Here is a 19,679-nt window from a genome sequence, read left to right as displayed (position 1 = left end):
GTGGTAAGGCAGAACGTGCCAGAAACAACAGAATATAGCTAGGTGACATCAAGTGTCCAATGACAAGATGGCAGGACTTAAGTGGAGGGCAAGTATTAAGGTATCAGATGAGAGGTGCCAGGGTGCCTGGGTGGCTCAGTTGGTTGTGTCTGCCTTTGGCTCAGGTCATGATCGCAGGAGCCTGGGACCAAGCCCCACATCGGGCTCCCTGCTCAGCAGGGGGGTCTGCTTCTCCCTCTGCCTCTCCCCCCCCCTGGCTTGTGCTCTCTTGTTCACTCTCCCTGTCTCAAATAAATAAAATCTTAAAAAAAAATGACAGATGCCTACAGCAGCAGACTATAAGGTAACCAACTTGTTCTGGTTTGCCCAGGATTTTCCTGATTTTATCATTGAAAATCCCATATCCTGGGAATTCCCTCAGTCCTGAGCAAACTTTGAGGGTTGCTCTCCATAATTTAGGCAGCTTGTTCCTCTGATTTGATTTTGTCTGTGCCTTACCTCCCTGAGTTTCTTTTGTTTTTCCAAACCTTATTCCTTAGCCTCTCTGACAATTCTGTAAGTTACCTAATACCTTTTTTAAAAACTCCTTTTCTGCTTAAGTTAGCATGAATTGGTTTTTCTTGGCTGCAGCAAAGAATCCTGAGTACTGAGACTGTGAAGGCCTTATAAGTCACGTTATGAGTTTAGACTTTGTCCAGAGGTCAAGGCAGAGTGGGGAGGGAGGGCACCAAAAGGTTCTAAGCAGGGAATACTGTGATCAGCTTTTCACTTAAGGATGATCACTTTGACGACAGTGTAACAATAAATTGAAAGAGAGTGAAGACTAAAGAGGAAGCAGCAAGAAAAATTAGGAAGTTATGGTAACCTGACAGACAAGAGAAGATGGTTGCCCAGACCCTCTAGGTATTAGGGAGATGGAGCGAAGAGGAATGACTGGAGAGAAATGTAGCCGGCTAGATAGATAGCATTACTGATGGATGACAGACAACAGAGACCTTTAGGAGTACTGACCCCACGACAGTGAGAGCATCTAGCCAAACCCCCAAACCAGACTGAACATACCCACCCTCAACCACCCTCCACTGAATAAATGTCCACAAGGCTGGTGCCCACTTGCTCCTGGGTACCAGCCCCTGCTGATGACCTGCAACCGCCATCAACAGCTGGCCATGAAGAAAGGGAACATTGCACCTCTCTTTCAGTTTCCAGAAGAATTCTGTTAGGACTATGTGCCCAAGCCCTCCCAGAGAGTGTCCAGTCTAAAGCCATCCCCTCTCACATCCCTGTTGTCCTTGGTCACTACCCGGACAGCAAGTCATTCCTGTCAGCAGCCATACCCTGGCCCAACCCTTCCCCAAGTCCACTGGAATTTTTGTCCTGTGTTGATGGTTTCCCCACATCTTCAACCTCTTTCTTCTTCTTCTTCTTCTTTTTTTAAGATTTTATTTATTTATTTGACAGAGAGAGACCCAGTGAGAGAGGGAACACAAGCAGGGGGAGTGGGGGAGAGAGAAGAGGGCTTCCCGCTGAGCAGGGAGCCCGATGCAGGGCTTGATCCCAGGACCCTGAGATCATGACCTGAGCCGAAGGCAGACGCCCAACGACTGAGCCACCCAGGCGCCCCCTTCAAACTCTTTCCCCAGTATTCTCTCACCTCTCTGCTCTTAAATGGGGAAAACTGGCTGTCCTCCAAGGACACTGCTTCCCATGAAGGCCTCTCAGGTTACTTTCTCACTGCTCAGGGATCTCAGAGTCAGGAAGTAGGGTTAGTAGCTTCTCCTTGGCTTCCCCACACTGCTTTCAGACCATCAGTTCCCCACCCTCTTGCAACTCTTCTGTGGCTGTGAATCTCAAGCCATCTGGTATACCTTTTTTCAAACCTCTTCCAACTTTCTCCTTGCTCTCCCTCATTTATTTGCCACCTGACTCAGTATACCTTAGTCCAGTGACCTCAACTCTGGACTCCGAATCCCAAACGGTTCCCTCCAGATCACACCTATCATCAAATCCTGGACCTTATTACCATCTCAAAACTGTACTACTTCCATCAACACTCATTCAGAAAGCCTACTCTCCAATCTGTTGAAGTAACCTTACTGCAACTGTTTCTCTGACCTCATCAGCACTTCTAACCTAACTCCTCTACTTTCCTCCTATTCATTAGCTCCCTTTAGTTCAGTTCCCCTTTTATTTATATTAAATTTCATGTCTACTGTTAAAACTCTTTTTTTCCCCCTGCCCTTTCTTTGCAACTGCCTAAAAAATTCCAACCCTGGATGAATCCCACCATTGCCTTTTTTATGTCTGTACTTAGTGAAGATCCAGCAGAGAAAATGGGACCACGAGAGTGCTCATCATAACAAGTGCCCTCCTTAATAACCATCACCCATTTATCCCATCCCCCACCCACCTCCCTCCATCAACTCTCAGTTTGTTCTCTATTGTTAAGAGTCTCTTATGTTTTTTTTTTGTCTTTCTTTTTTTTTCCCCTTCCCATATGTTCATCTGTTTTGTTTCTTTTTTTTTTTTTAAGATTTTATTTATTTATTTGACAGAGAGAGATAAAGCAGAGAAGGAACACAAGCAGGGGGAGTAGGAGGCTTCCCATGGAGAAGCAGGCTTCCCGTGGAGCAGAGAGCCCAATGAGAGGCTCGATCCCAGGACCCTGGGATCATGACCTGAGCTGAAGGCAGACGCTTAATGACTGAGCCACCCAGGTGCCCCATCTGTTTTGTTTATTAAATTCCACATATGAGTGAAATCATATGGTATTTGTCTTTCTCTGACTGACTTATTTTGCTTAGCATAATACACTCTAGCTCCATCCATGTTGTTGCAAATGTCAAGACTTCATTCTTTCTGATGGCTAAGTAATATTCCATTATGTATATATACCACATCTTCTTGATCCATTCATCAGTCAATGGACATTTGAGCTCTTTCCATAGTTTGGCTATTGTTGATCAAAATCTTTAAATCATGAGTTTCTGAGGCTAAGTTTTAGGCTCTCTTTTCTCATCCTTCCACACCTTCCTCCCCAGGAATAATCTCATGCACTCTCAGGCTTCTGCTCCATCAATTTTTGGGAGCCGTGAATTCCAAATGTATATCTCCAGATGGAATCTCTTCTCTGAGCTTTACATCTTTATATACAGTTGCCTACTCAAACATCTCTATTTGCACATTTTACAGACATCTGAAACTCAACATGTTCATGTTCAAAATTAAACTTATTTTCTCTCAAATCTGCTTCTCCCATAGTGTTCTCCATATTAATTAGTGGCACTAGAGTTTTTCCCCGATTGCTTATGCTAAACGTAAGATTCATGCTTGTTGCTTGTTTCTCATTCACCCCTGCCTCTATATGTAAGTAATCACAAGCCCTGGCAATTTATTCAATAAATAATAATTTTTTTTAAAGATTTTATTTATTTATTTGACAGAGAGAGACACAGCGAGAGAGGGAACACAAGCAGGGGGAGTGGGAGAGGGAGGAGCAGGCTTCCCACAGAGCAGGGAGCCCGATGCGGGGGCTCGATCCCAGGACCCTGGGATCATGACCTGAGCCGAAGGCAGACGCTTAACGACAGAGCCACCCAGGCGCTCCCATCAATAAATAATTATTGAGTGCCAACTATTTTCAGGCACTTCCCTAGGTACTAGAGTATAGTCTACAACAAAAAAGATAAAACTCTGTTCTCTGTGGAGCTTTTATTTGAGAAATACAAGCTATGTGACCCCAACATTTTGTCTGTCAATTATGAGTGTATGTTCAGTAAGTGACATCTACATTACAATATTTAAAATGAAGGAGATGATTGATCACTCTCTGGGTAAGTAATATCATGCTTATAGAGCAACCAAGTATAAAGGAACTTGAATTTCTTTCCAATAAAAATATTTTTTGAGAGAGCTAGAAATCTATAGAATTTTAGAGCTGTAGATAATTTTATAGAATTATAGAGCTAGAAATTTATAGAAATTTAGGCCTGGAGACCTAAAAAGAGAACAAAAATTGTCTAATATATTGAAGTGCAACAACTTGAGAGAAGAGCTGTACAGTGTTCCCTAATTAATTCAACAAATATGTAATAAATACATGCTTTCAGCTAGGCATTGTAGCTAGATACTATCAAAAACTGTGTAAGAGTTTACCCTCTTTCCAAACTAACAATCTAACACAGTTTCATAAATGCTGGCAGAAAGTACCCGAACCAAAGGACTTTATTCTTCACAGCACAGCAAGCAGCCTGAGCTTCATATTCCTTTCAGTTCTCCTTGCCTCCCCAAGTCCCATGATGGTAGGCCAGGTGGATGCTGCACATGCAATGGGTTTGTGTCACAGCTGAGGAGCCCTGAACTTAGGAAACTTTAATCTTTTATAATGGACTGCAGGCCCAAGTGCCCAAGCTTTGCCTCAGAGGGAGATATTATCTTTAGTATACTGGATAGCAACAAACCTGCCTTTTGCACTGGAGGGAGACAACCATCTCAATGGTCCAAACTGTTCCCTATACAAACATCCTTGAAGAAATAGTTCTATTGGTCAGAGTTCTCCACGGAAAGAGAACCAAAAGAATGCATGTATTAAGATTTATTTTAAGGAATTGGCTCCTGTAGTTGTGGGACTGCCAAATCCAAAATCTGTAGGGCAGGACCACAGGCTGGGGACCTAGAGAAGGGCTGATGTGGCAGCTGGGGTCTGAAGGCAGCCTGGAGGCAGAATTCTCTCCTCCTCCAGGGACATCAGTCTTTTCTCATAAGTCTTTTAACTGATTGGATGAGGCCCACCTACATGATGGAGGGTAATCTGCTGTACTCAAAGTCTACCGGTTTTTTTTTTTTTTGTGAAGATTTTATTTATTTGACAGAGACAAAGACAGCAAGAGAGGGAACACAAGCAGGGGGAGTGGGAGAGGGAGAAGCAGGCTTCCCACCAAGCAGAGAGCCCAATGCGGGGCTCAATCCCAGGTCCCTGGGATCATGACCTGAGCGGAAGGCAGACGCTTAACGACTGGGCCACCCAGGCGCCCCTCAAAGTCTACTGTTTTAATTGTTAATTGTGTCTTTAAAAATCCTCACAGCAACATCTGTACCAGTGTTTTACAAAAAAAACTAAGTACTATGGACTAGTCCAGCTGACTCATTAAATTAAAACACAATAGTCCAGAGATTCATAAAAAATTGTTCCCCCTCATTTTTCCTCAAGATAACCTTGTGAATAATGATAATTAAAACACTATATTGACATACATATAATGTATTAAAAATATGTCTCCCAACATGTACTTAATGTTTGAAACTCGTTAATTATTGGTGTCTAGACTTACCCTGCATGACTCCCATTAATCTTCAAAATCTAAAACAAACTTCAATGATATTAAACAATTATGAATTTCTCATTCATACTGTGCATTTATTTTTAGTATGAACCTGGTTCTAGCTGCTTGGGACACAAAGTTTCAGTTCCTGCCCTTTAAGACACTCACCAGACGAGGATACATTAAGTGCTTGGATAAGGCGTACACAGGGTGCTGTGGGAACACCTAGACATGAGGAAGGAGGGAAGAAGGAGCCGGTGCCTCCGAGACAGGCATCTCATCTGAGCAACTCTACAGGGTGACCAAAGGGAGTCAATGATTACACGAATCTCGGGCTTGCAGGCTCACATCAGTGTGATGGCTACAGGAGATACTTTATAGTAACCTAGTACCATCCCCGGGTAATCCTCCTGGCTGATTTCATCAGGATTTATAAACCGTCGGGTTTCTTTCCTTCGCACCAAATAGAGGCCGCGCACTGCGTACCCCTACCGTGCTCAGGCCACACACAAGCCGTCCCCGCCTCCACTCGGGTCCAGCTCTGGGCCCGCGCCGCCCGGCCACGCCCCCGCCCGGCCGCAATCCTCTCCCGCCCCACCCCCACTTTCTCCCCCACCCCCCCGCGCTCTGGCGCGGAGCACTGTGGGAGCCGCTTCCTTGGATTCCGCGCGTGGCAACGACTTGGGCGCCGCGCTCTGGCCTCCACGGGCTCTTCGCAGATTTCTCGAGAAAGCCGCGTCGTACCCCGCTACACCCGCGCTCTCCCTGCTCCCCCTCGCCGCGAGGTAGGAGAAGGGCCCGGGGGCGAGGAGTGCCTCGGGCCGGCGCGGACGGCGAGGCGCAGGGCCCGCGGCGGGGGGCCGTCCCGAGGCCGGGCCCCTGGCGGCACGCCCCCGCGCGGGTCCTCGGGGCGCCGCGCGGGGCGGGGGTTTGGTTTGCGGAGGGGCTCTACCTGCCCACCGGCGCTTCCTTCCGTACCGCCTGGGGCTGGCCGCGGCCTGCAGGCCCCACGTCTGTCCACCCTGAAACGCGGGCGTTGGTTCGCAAACGTTGATCCCCGTAGTCGGCGAGTTTGTGTTACTCCTCTAAGCAGGGCTGGGCAGTGCTGCTCCGCACCGGATGGCTGTCCCAAATCAGTAACACTGCAGCCGGGAAATTCGAACCCAGCTTAGACCTCTCCACCAGCTCTTGCATTTCATAGCAGATACACTGAACAGTCATCTTTATTTTTGTGTGTTCTGTAAAGCTTTTGAAATTTTCTAATAAAACGTTTAATTCATGAAATATGAGAGAACACAACAGAAGGCATAAACCTGTACTCATCCTCAAAAAGATGAAACAAAATTCCAAAGACTTGACGTATTGTTTTTCCAGGATTCTTTCGAGGGCTAAAATCCCACTTTCCTTTTCTGCTTGTGACCTTTTGAGGCATCTTGGATGTAGACTGTCCAACTATCCCACTGACTAGTGGGAGAGTATCATAAAAAAAAACCAAAAAAAAACCTTTCCCATTTTTAAAAAAGATGTTACTGGCACTTAATTTATATTAGTGTCATCCCCAGATCGTTGCAACACGAATGGGTTGTTATGTGTATGAACTGCTTTTGAAACCTTGGGGAATCCAGAGAACCGAAGTTGTAGTATTTGCTCTGTCACCCATACTTCACTTTTCCTGGCCTCGCTTTCTGCATCTCTAAGATTAATTTGCTCACTCGATGTCTGTTCAGCAATAGTCTCAGATGTAAGCTACTTGCATTGTGGTTGCCACCCAGCAAGAAGGATATCTAGTTCTAAAAGTTGCTTTTTTTTCATAACATGCATGTAAGTTGAACTGACCGAAATGGGGCTCATAATTAGAAAGTTCTCAAAGTGTGGTTCTCAGACCAGCACACTGTATGAAATGCATACTGTAAAGGAATAGAGGGGGTGATGATGACTCCCACCCAGGATTTAATGAATCACAAACTCTGCTGGTGGGGGAGTAACAATCTGTTTTAATAAGCCCTTCAGTTTCTCAGACACGCTGAGGTTTGAGAACCACTGGTATAGCATTCTCTGAGCTAAAGCTTTTAAGTTAAAATATTTTCTTTATCTTATACCAGTGACTTTTATTTTTCAAATTTTTATTTCTTGAAGTATAGTTGACATATATATTATGTTAGTTTGAGCTGTGCAACATAGTGATTTGAAATTTATATACATTACAGAATGATCACCACAATAAATCTAGTTACCATCTGTCACCAAAGTTATTACAATATTATGACTATGGTCTCTATGCTGTAATTTACATCCTCATGACATTTATTTTATAACTGGGAGTTTGTATCCTGGTGACTTTTAATACTTTTGGTGGTGTGTGAAGTGAACATTTCTATCTGATTGACATTTTCTCTCATAGTTTTCATCTCTAAAAAGTAATGAAATATTAACTCAAAAGACCTAAGTGTAAGAGCTAAAACTGTAAAGCTCTTAAAAGAAAACAGGTGTAAATCTTCTTGATCTGGGATTAGGCAGTGGTTTTTTTTTTTTTTTAGATGTGACACTAAAAGCACAAGCAACCAAGGAAAAAAATGGAGAAATTGTATATGATCAAAATTCAAAGGACATCTCAAGGGGTACTATTGAGAAAATGAAAGGGCAGCGCATAGGATGGGATAAAAATATATGCAAGTCAATCTGATAAGGTCTAGTATTCAGAATGTATAAAGGATTTTTATAACTCAGATAAGACAACCTAATTTTTAAAAATGGGCAAAGCATCTGAGCAGACATTTCTCCAAAGAGATAAACGATGGTCAATAAGTATACGAAAAGATACTCAGCATCATTAGTCATCAAGGAAATGCAAATCAAAACCACAAAGATACCATTATATACCCATTAGAATGGCAATAATCAAAAAGAGGGGCAATAACAAGTGTTGGCTAGGTCATGGAGAAATTGGAACCTTCACACATTGCTGGTGGAATGTAAAATGTGCAGCCACTTTGGAGTCTAGCAGCTTTTCCAAGAATTAAACGTAGAGTTGCCATATGCCCCAACAATGCCATTCCTAGGTATACACTCAATAGAATTGAAAATTTAGGTCCACACTAAATGCACACAAATGTTCATAGCAGTATTATTGATAATAACCGTAAAGTGAAACAATCCAAATGTCCTTTAACTAATAGATAAAATATTCAACCATAAAAAGGAATGAAGTACTGGGGCGCCTGGTTGGCTCAGTTGTTAAGCGTCTGCCTTTGGCTCAGGTCCTGATCCCAGGGTCCTGGGATCGAGCCCCACATTGGGCTCCCTGCTCCGTGGGAAGCCTGCTTCTCCCTCTCCCACTCTCCCTGCTTGTGTTCCCCTCTCGCTATGTATCTCTCTGTCAAATAAATAAAAAAATCTTTAAAAAAAAAAAAAGGAATGAAGTACTGATGCGTGCTACAACATAGATGAACCTTGAAAACATTATGCTAAGTGAAAGAAGCCAGACATAAAAGGCTACATATTTGATGATTCCATATAAAATGTCCAGAATTGGCAAATCCATGGAGACAAAGTAGATTAGTGCCATAGGCTAGGTGGAGGGAGGAATGAAGAGTAACTGCTAAAAGGGTCTCAGATTTCTTTATGGGTTGATGAAAATGTTCTGGAATTAGATAGTGGTGGTGGTTGCGCAACCTTGTGAGTATACTAAAAACCACTGAATTGTACACCTTAAAAAGGTAAATTTTATGTATATGTGAATTATATAAAAAATTAGTAATTTTATATTTCACGTAAAAAATTTTTTTAAAGGTTACAAGTAGCCACATAGGTTTGGCATTATACTGAGCAATAAGATTAAGCTGAAATTTTTGTCAGAATTTACTGGCACAGTTAACATTGTACAAGCTTTAAAGAAAATATGTATTTTAAGATAAAGTAGTTCAATACTGCATTTCTTGGGTAGCTAGCCTGCCTCCTCCCCCAAATTGCCTAAAATATTTTTCAATTTGAATGATTACTTGTCCAAGAATTCTTCCCGAATTCTCTAGTAATTACTGCATTTACTTACAGTATATGTATACCGTAATTGTATTTTTCTCTGACATCTGTTTTTTCTGTCTTGCACTTTTTCTTCAACATTTTATTATGGAAATTTTCAAATGTACAGTAAAGCTTAAAGAATTTTACAGTGAATGTCATACCTGCAACATAGATTCTACCATTAACATTTTTCTGTACTTGCTTTATCACAAACCTATTCATTTATCCATATTATTTTTATGCACATCAAACTAAATTACAGATATTAAGCTTTCCCTTAAATGCATAATAATTATAGTTTGCTATTTATTTACAGTTTTTTCTTTCAAGAAAAAATGTACAATGAAAAGAAAAATTTCAAGTATGCATTTGTTGAGTTTTTACAAGTGCGTATACCAGTATAACCCAAACCCCTGTCAGGATATAGAATATTTACCACCCTAGAAAATTCTATAATCATGCACTTTTCCATTCAGTCTCCAGTCCCAATGCCTAAAAAGCAACCACTGTTCCGATTGTTTTCCACAATAGTTTTGCCTGTCCTAGAATTTTAAATGAATGAAATGATACATAAGGTACAGTTTTGTGAGGCTTATTTCACTCAACATAATTCTTCCATATTATGTGTGTCAGCAGTGCATTATTTTTTATTGCTGAATAATACTTGGTTGCATAAATATGCCACATTTGCTTATCCATTGTGTTGATAGGCATCTGGTCTGTTTCTAGTTTTTGGCTGTAAAGAATAAAGCTCCTGTGAACATTCTTATATAAATACTTTTGTGGACCAGTGTTTTCATTTCTCTCAGGTAAATACTTGGAGTGGTGTTGCTGGGTCATAAGAAATAAATGTTAATTTTATGAAACTGCCAGACTTTTTTTCCAAAATTGTACCATATTACACCCCCAATAACAGTGTATGACTATTTAGATTACTCCATATTCTTGCTGACCTTTTGTGTTGTTGGTTTTTTAAATTTAACCATTGTAGTGGGTGTGTAGTAGTTTCTGCATCGCGTTATAATTGACATATGTTCTTCATTTGATACTAAGCTCTTTGAAAATAAGGGCAACCAACTGTACTTCTCTCGAGTGCCTGTCACTGTCCTTTTAATGTAATAGGTGCAGAATAAATTTGAAATGAGAGCAATGAATGAATGTTTTGACACCTAGTTTTGAGAATTTGATGTGACAAAATTTTAAGTCATAAAAATATGTAGCAGTAAATTTGACCAGAAAGGTTGTTAAGTAGTTATATTTTATTTCAATTAAGAATTATTTCATATACCAAGAACGTATTTACACTGCCAATTTTTCATAGGTACAAATGATGCAAAATGTACACCTGGCCCCAGAGACAGATGAAGATGATCTTTATTCTGGTTATAATGACTACAATCCAACCTATGATACTGAGGTAAAAAAAATAAATCTAGTTTTTTATGTTGGTCTTTGCTAACCAGCTGGTTCATGAAAACTTTGGATTTGACTGTTCTGTTATGCTTTAGATCAAATAAACTGGTTAAAAGCCTAGAAAAGTGCTAGGCTTTGTACTAACTTCTAATAATACTAATTTCAGCAAAAGGGAAAATCATGAGAAAGGTTATGTAAACAAATTAGGATCAATTATATACTTGTATTTTCCAACACTAGGTATCTGAATGTGTAAGTAGAAAGATTTAAGTCACTCGAGGTATCTAAAACCAGTTTTTTTTAAATGCTATAAATTTGAAATGTCATATAGTGATTTTTTTCTTTTAATTATATGAGTATTTTATAGAAAACTTAGGAAATAGAAATACGTGTAAAGGAAAATTAAAATCACAGAAACAGTCACCATCCAGAAATAAATGTTAACATATAATGCTTATCTCACCAAACATTTCCCTATGTAAATTTATGTGTATCTCTATATATTTTTGGATAAAATGGTATCATTTATCATCCATTTATATCATCTATATCTAAAACTAAAGATGAAATTGTTATTAAGACAAATATTTGAATTTTTAAAAAAATATTTGAATATTTTAAATCTTTATATCATTGTGAGAGTTAGAGTTTCCAAACTGTAAAACAACAAAACTTTTTTTTATAAAGTTACCTTGAAATAGTGTGTGAAAAAAGTAAGGGTGAAGGATATGGTTGTTAATTTTTTTGCTAGTATATAATAATCAAATACTAGTATTTATAGGACTTTATATGAATTTAGGAAATCTTATTCTAGAGTTTTTTATATTGCTTTTAGTAATTTTTCAGTTGTTTTTTGCTCTGGAGAAAAATGGTAGTCTGTAAATGTGAGGCCTGGAAAGAAAACAAAGAAAATAGAAACCATTCACTTACTCTATATGAAATAAAAATCTAAGAGATATAATCATTTGTAGAAAATCCAAAATACAGAAGTTTGGAGAGAAATAAAATGATGTAAATCCTGTCACCCAAAGATCACCTATAGATTAATATAATTGATCACTTGACATTTTGCTGTATTCCTGTCTTTTAATACACACAAGTGTTTCCCTCCTTGTGTACACTGTGTATACACATAGATATGGTTATATAGACTCCTTTTTAAAAACATATTAAAACACGGGGCGCCTGGGTGGCTCAGTCGTTAAGCGTCGGGGCGCCTGGGTGGCTCAGTCATTAAGCATCTGCCTTCGGCTCAGGTCATGATCCCAGGTCCTGGGATCGAGCCCCGCATCGGGCTTCTTGGCTTCTTGCTCGGCGGGAAGCCTGCTTCTCCCTCTCCCACTCCCCCTGCTTGTGTTCCCTCGCTCGCTGTGTCTCTCTCTGTCAAATAAATAATAAAAATAAAATCTTTAAAAACATATTAAAACATAGGTGTTTTCCTAAGTTTGCATAGATTTTGAAAACCACTGAACCCTTCCCCTTTTTCCCAGTTTTAAAAGTTATATGTATAAAAAATGTACATGCTCATTGTTGAAAAAGAAATTACCCATAATCTCATCACTCCAAAATAACTACTGTTAACATTTTGTTGCGTTGTCTTTCTTTCATGCATAGATAAATAGTTTTCTTTTAGCATGTTTGGAATTGAACTAGCATTTACTTGTTTGCTTTTTTACATTCAACTACATCATAAGCAATGTCTCACGATACTAAGAATTTTTTTTTTTTTTTTAAAGATTTTATTTATTTGCGAGAGAGACAATGAGAGACAGAGAGCATGAGAGGGAGGAGGGTCAGAGGGAGAAGCAGACTCCCTGCTGAGCAGGGAGCCTGATGCGGGACTCGATCCCGGGACTGCAGGATCATGACCTGAGCCGAAGGCAGTCGCTTAACCAACTGAGCCACCCAGGCGCCCACGATACTAAGAATTTAAATACAGTTGAACAACATGGGGTTTAGGGACACTGACTCTCTTCCTTACCCCCATGCAATCAAAAATCCACATATAACTTTTGACTCCCCCAAAATGTTAACTACTAATAGTCCACTGTTGACCAGAAACCTTACTGATAACATCATCAATTAAGACATATTTTGTATCTTATATATATCATATACTGTATCCTTAAAATATCTTTTTAAAATTTTTTTCTGTATTTCTAAGCTGGATGGCTTGCAAGTTTTTTCAAATTGTCACAAGTCTCCAAAAATTTCTCTCTCTCTATATATAGGGAAATTATATATGTATATATACACATATATAATTTTTAAAGATTTTATTTATTTATTTGACAGACACAGTGAGAGAGGGAAATTATTAAGAATTATAAGTGGGAGAGTGGGAAAGGGAGAAGCAGGGGGAATGGGAGAGGGAGAAGCAGGCTTCCCATGGAGCAGGGAGCCGAATGTGGGGCTCAGTCCCAGGACCCTGGAATCATAACCTGGGCCAAAGGCAGACGCTTAACTACTGAGCCACCCAGCGCCCCCCAGTATATTCACTGGGAAAAAAAATCCACATGTAAGTAGACCCACACAGTTCAAACCTGTGTTGTTCAAGGTCAACTGTATAATTTTAATTGCTGCATTTTACTGAATATGTATAGATGATTAGAACTATTTTCAGATCATAGGAGATTTATTTCTAGTTTTCTGCTGTTGTAAATAACAACTATGCAGTGAACAATTTTATGCAAAAATGATTTTCTGTATTTTGAGCAAGCATTTCCTTGGCTAGAGTCCCAGAAGTAGAATTAATAGATAATGAATATGATCAGTTTTAAAGCACCAGAGAAATTTCCTAACTTCTCAGGTCATCACAGTGTGGCTTCATTGTTTAATTCAAAGAGAATATTCAGACGCCAGACATAAAAATAAATTAAATAGTAAAATAAAAATGACGTTTGGTTTACCCACAGTTTTCTTATATCTTAATTAGTTGGAATAATAACAAGTTTCACATATAAATGAATTAATTGAAACATTTTCTAAGATATTCATAGATTATGCAAATTGCTAATAAAATCATGAACAAAGAAAAATTACAAAAGTTGTGTTAGTTTGGTATTTGTAATTGGAGAGTTTGTTGACAATTTTTAGTTTGTCATTTAGTTAGGATTCACTGAGTTGATTAAATAAAATTTTATTTATCGTTTAGGAATACTAGACTTCCTTTTCCTAAGGGATCTGCCAAAGTAGTATAATTAATTATGCTGAAGGTTGCCTTTGGCTTTGTACTTCATATGAAAGTTGCCTAGTTTCCATAACTAACCGAGGATTGTGTACTTACTAATTTTCTGTAGTTGATATGGAAGGTTATAAAGATTATTTTAAGGTAAAAATCAAAGAATGCTTGGACATAATAAAATCACATTTAAAGTGCATTTTAGGGGCTCCTGGGTGGCTCAGTCATTAAGCGTCTGCCTTTGGCTTAGGTCATGATACCAAGGTCCTGGGATCTAGCCCCATATCGGGCTCCCTGCTCATTGGGAAGCCTGCTTCTCCCTCTCCCTCTGCCTGCCGCTACCCCCCTGCTTGTGCTCTCTCTCTGTCAAATAAAATCTTTTTTTAAAAAGTGCATTTTATTAACATCCTGGTTATATAAACATTTTACTGTAATTGCAGAGGTTTTAAAAGTTAATTGATAGTGACTCTTTTTTAATTTGTTTGGTTTTTTTTTTGACAATCAGCAAGTACATTTTTTCAGAAAGTAGACTGAAATAAATCAGAGGCAAATCTGACAGTTGCCCTAACGTCTGTACGAAGGGTTAGAGCCAGAGTTTGCGTTGGTGAAGGAGTAGGAAATAAAGGCTGGTTAGAAGGTTGGTGGTTGGCAAGACTGGGTGTTTTTGAGAGAGTCTAAAAATGGCATTTGTCCTGGACACCCAGGAACATTTGTATCTTGCTCTTGACTAATACTACTTTCCTCACCTTTCCTGAGGAAGAATCTGAGTACGTGCAGGAATCAGCAAAGCACAATAACATTTTACTTCAACTGAGGCTTTGGCCCCAAATGGGACAGCAGGTTGGACCCTGTGGAGCCTTCTGTTTGCTCAGCTCCAGTCTGAATTACAGACTTGACTTCTCCAGTGAAATGAAATGTCCTAAGGCTTTTTCAGGATGGGGCTAGTAACCATGGTCCCAGCATATGGAAGAAGAGAAGGGAGGGAAAGAGGACAGAGAGAAAGAGAGGGAGGGGGCGCCTGGGTGGCTCAGATGGTTAAGTGTCTGCCTTCGGCTCAGGTCATGATCTCCAGGTTCTGGGATCGAGCCCCATATCGGGCTCCTTGCTCAGCAGGGAGCCTGCCTCTCCCCCTGCTTGTGCTCTCTCTGTCCCTCTCTGTCTCTCTCTCTCAAATAAATAAATAAAATCTTAAAAAAAAGAGAGAGGGTGAGAAAGAGATGTGTTTCCCTGCTCTTACTGCTCTTGCTGTTTGGAAGAAGGAAGAAGAAAGGCCATATCCTTGTGTCCTTGATCTTTTAACCAGGCATTATGATACCACGCATTTAAACATGGCCAATAAAATACCTTACAGTTGACTGACATTACCAGTACTCCTCTTCCTAGACAAGAAAGGAAGCTTGACATTTGGGTAGCGTGACGGGGGAGCTTTGAGGACAGGAGTCCTTGAGCCACTACCTAGATATCAACAGATGGGGTAAGATGAATTATAGAGGATCATGAATACCAAACAGAAGACATTAAACTTATTTTTTTTAATTCTTCCTTCATATTGAATGTTAAATTTGCCTTTTCATTTTAGGAATTAGAGAATGACACAGCTTTTCAGCAAGCAGTGAGAACTAGTCATGGCAGAAGACTTCCAGTAAGTGAATTGTTTTTGTTGTTGTGGTAAAAAAACACATAAAATTTGCCATCTTAGCCACTTTTCATTTTATTTTTTAATTCTAGTTGTTAATACAGTGTTATATTAGTTTCAGGTGTAGCATATAGTGAATCAACAATTCCATATATCACCTGGTGCTCATCACAGCAAGTGCCCTCCTTAATCCCAAACACCTATTTCACCCATCCCTCCACCCACCTCTCCTCTGGTACCCATCAGTTTGTTCTCTATAGCTAAGAGTCTGTTTCTTGATTTGTCTTTCTTTTTTTCTCTTTGCTCATTTGTTTTGTTTCATAAATTCCACATATGAGTGAAATCAAATGACATTTGTCTTTCTCTTATTTTGTTTAGCTTTATACTCCCTAGCTCCATCCATTTCCTTGCAAATGGCAAGATTTCATTCCTTTTTATGGATGAATAATTTTCCATTTTATATATATACTACCTCTTCTTTATCCATTCATCAGTCGATGGACACTTGGGCTGCTTCCATAATTTGGCTATTGTAAATGATGCTATTGTAAACATATGGGTGCATGAATCCCTTTGAAGCAGTGTTTTTGTATTTTTTGGGTAAATACTCAGTAGTGCAATTGCTGGATCATAGGGTAGTTTTCTAACTTTTTGAGAAACCTTCATACTGTTTTCCACAGTGGTTGTACCAGTTTGCATTCCCACTAACAGTGCAAGGGTGTTTCTTTTTCTCCACATCCTCACCAACACCTGTTGTTTCTTGTGTTGTTGATTTTAGCCACTCTGACAGGGGTGAGGTGGTAGTTAATTGTAGTTTTGATTTGCATTCCCTCATGGTAAGCGATGATGATCATCTTTTCACGTGTCTGTTGGCCATCTGGATGTCTTCTTTGGAGAAATGTCTGTTCATGTCTTCTGTCTGTTTTTTAACTGGATTATTTGTTTTTTGGGTGTTGAGTTTTATAAGTTCTTTATATATTTTGGATAGTAACCCTTTATTGGATAGGTCATTTGCAAATATCTTCTCCCCTTCCAGAGGTTGACTTTTAGTTTTCTAGATTGTTTCCTTTGCCATGCAGAAGCTTTTTATTTTGATGTAGTCCCAGTAGTTTATTTTTGCTTTAATTTCCCTTGCCTTGGGACCTATCTAGGAAAAAGTTGCTATGGCCAGTGCCAGAGAAATTACTTCTTGTGCGTTCTTCAAGGACTTCTGTGGTTATAGATCTCAAATTTAAGTTCTTAATCCATTTTGAGTTTATTTTGTGTATGGTGTAAGAGAATGGTACAGTTTCATTCTTTTGCATGTGGCTGTCCAGTTTTCCCAGCACCATTTATTGAAGAGACAATCTTTTTCCCGTTAGATATTCTTTTCCTGCTTTGTTGAAGATTAATTGACCATATAGTTGTGAGCTCATTTCTGGGTTTTCTATTCTGTTCCATTGATATACATGTCCATTTTTGTGCCAGGACCATAGTGTTTTGCTTACTACAGCTCTGTAACATACCTTGAAGTCTGGAATTGTGATGCCTCCACCTTTGCTTTACTTTTCCAAGATTGCTTTGGCTATTTGGGCTCTTTTGTGCTTCCATACAAATTTTGGGATTGTTTGTTCTTGTTCTGTGAAAAATGCTGTTGGGTTTGATAGGGATTGCATTAAATCTATAGATTGCTTTGGGTAGTACCAACATTTTAATGATATTTGTTCCTCTAATCCATGAGCATGGACTATCTTTCAGTTTCTTTGTATCCTCTTCAGTTTCTTTCATCAGTGTTTGATAGTTTTCAGAGTACAGGTCTTTCACCACTTTGGTTAGGTTCATTCCTAGTTATCTTATTATTTTTGGTGGGATTGTAAATGGGATTGATTCCTTAATTTCTCTTTTTGCTGCTTCATTATAAAAACACAACAAATTTCTGTATGTTGATTTTGTGTCTTGTGACTATTGAATTTATCAGTTTTACCAGTGTTTTGGTGGAGTCTTTTGGGTTTTCTATGTAGAATATCATGTCATCTTCAAATAGTGAAAGTTTTACTTCTTCCTTGCTAATTTGGATGACTTTTATTTCTTTTTGTTGTGTGTTTGCTGTGGATAAGACTTCCAGTACATGCTTAATAAGAGTTGTGAGAGTGGACATCCCTGTCTTATTCCTGACTATAGATGAAAAGCTCTCAGTTTCTCCTGATTTAGGATGTTGTTAGCCGTGCGTTTTTCATGTATGGCCTTTATTATGTTGAAGTATGTTGCCTCTAAACATACTCTGTTGAGGATTTTTTATCAGGAATGCATGTTGTACTTTGTCAAATTCTTTTTTGCATCTATTAAAATGGTTACATGGTTTTTATCCTTTCTCTTATTAATGTAGTGTATCACATTGATTGATTTGAAATATTGAACCACCCTTGCAATCCAGGAATAAATCCCACTTGATCGTGGTGAATGGTATTTTTAATGTATTATTGGATTCAGTCTGCTAGTATTTTTTGAGAACTTTTGCATCTGTGTTCCTCAGAGATACTGGCCTGTAGTTCTCTTTGTTAGTGTTGCCTTTATCTGGTTTTGGTATCAGGATAATGCTGACCTGTAGAATGAATTTGGAAGTTTTCCTTCCTTTTCCATTTTTTGGAATAGTTTGAGCTTTACGTGTTTGGTAGAATTTGCCTGGGAAGCCATCTGGTCCTGGAGTTTTATTCATAGGGAGTTTTTGGATTACTAATTCAATTTCTTGGCTGGCTATTGGTCTCTTCAAATTTTCTGTTTATTCCTGTTTCAGTTTTGGTAACTTATATGTTTTTAGGAATTTACCCATTTCTTCTACAAATATCTTTTGCAAATATCTTCTCCCCTTCCACAGGTTGTCCAATTTGTTGCTATATAGTTTTTCATAATATTCTCTTATAACTGTATTTCTGTAGTGTTGATTGTTATTTCTCCTCTCTCATTTGTGACTTGATTGATTTGAGTCCTTTCTTTTTTTTTCTTGATAAGCCTGGCTAGAGGTTTATCAATTTTATTAATTTTTTCAAAGAACCAACAATGGCTTCATTGATCTGTTCTTTTTTTAGTTTCTATGTCATTTATTTATGCTCTGATCTTTATTATTTCCTTCCTTCTGCTGGTTTATCCTTTGTTTATTGTTCTTTTTCTAGCTCCTTTCAGTGTAAGGATAGGTGGTTTATTTGAGATTTTTCTCTTGCTTCTTGAGGTAGGCCTTTATTGCTATATATTTCTGTCTTAGAACCACTTTTGCTGTATCCCAAAGGTTTTGGACTGTCGTGTTTTCATTTTCATTTGTTTGTATGTACTTTTTTATTCTTTTATGTCCTGTTTGACCCATTCACTGTTTAGTAGCATGGTATTTAACCTCCACGTATTGTGGTCTTTCCAGAGTTTTTCTTGTTGACTTCTAGATTCATAGCATTGTGGTCAGAAAAGGCACATGGTATGACTTCAGTCTTCTTGAATTGATTGAGGCCTGTTTTGTGGCCTAATATGTGATCTGTTTTGAAGAATGTTCTGTATGCACTTGAAAAGAATGTGTATTCTGCTGTTTCAGGATGGATTGTTCTAAATATATCTGTTAAATCCATCTGTTCCAGCATGTCATGAAAAGCTATTGTTTCCTTGTTGATTTTCTGTTTAGATGATCTGTCCATTGATGTAAGTGGGGTGTTATGGTCCCCTACTGTTACTGTATTATTATCAATTCGTTCCTTTGTGTTTGTTATTGTTTTATGTATTTGGGTGCTCCCATGTTGGGTGCAGAAATATTTATAATTGTTATATCTTCTTGTTGGATTGTCCCCTTTATTATTATATAGTGTCCTCCTTTGTCTCTTGTTACAGTCTTTGTTTTAAAATCTAGTTTGTCTAATGTAAGTGTTGCTACTCTGGCTTTTTTTTTTAAAGATTTCTATTTATTTGACAGAGAGATAGAGAGCACAAGTAGGCAGAGAGGCAGGCAGAGGGAGAGGGAGAAACAGGCTTCCTGCTGAGCAGGGAGCCTGATGCAGGGCTCGATCCCAGGACCTGAGCCAAAGGCAGGCGCCCCGCTACTCTGACTTTCTTTTGACATCCCTTTGCATAATAAATATTTCTCTGTCCCCTC

At 39.1% G+C, this 19,679-nt stretch overlaps 1 protein-coding gene across 4 annotated transcripts in view; it reads left to right on the top strand.

Moving 5' to 3' along the window:
- Nucleotides 1–5,975: 5,975 nt before the first annotated feature.
- The window catches only part of IFT88 (intraflagellar transport 88), a 147,506-nt gene continuing 133,802 nt past the window's right edge, over nt 5,976–19,679 (top strand). For 2 of the 4 annotated variants that reach the window (XM_032403384.1, XM_032403383.1), the window contains exons 1-3: nt 6,029–6,106; nt 10,663–10,758; nt 15,515–15,577. In XM_032403384.1, the coding sequence (XP_032259275.1) occupies nt 10,669–10,758; nt 15,515–15,577 (153 nt within the window). In that variant the 5' untranslated portion in view covers nt 6,029–6,106; nt 10,663–10,668. Of the gene's footprint in view, nt 6,107–10,095; nt 10,151–10,662; nt 10,759–15,514; nt 15,578–19,679 lie in introns of those variants that run through there. The other 2 variants (XM_032403385.1, XM_032403381.1) reach the window with 2 other exon arrangements.

Source organism: Phoca vitulina, unplaced genomic scaffold (assembly GCF_004348235.1).
Source record: "Phoca vitulina isolate PV1807 unplaced genomic scaffold, GSC_HSeal_1.0 scaffold5, whole genome shotgun sequence".
Classification (NCBI taxonomy): Eukaryota; Metazoa; Chordata; class Mammalia; order Carnivora; family Phocidae; genus Phoca; species Phoca vitulina.
This window is presented reverse-complemented; position numbering and strand designations above follow the sequence as displayed.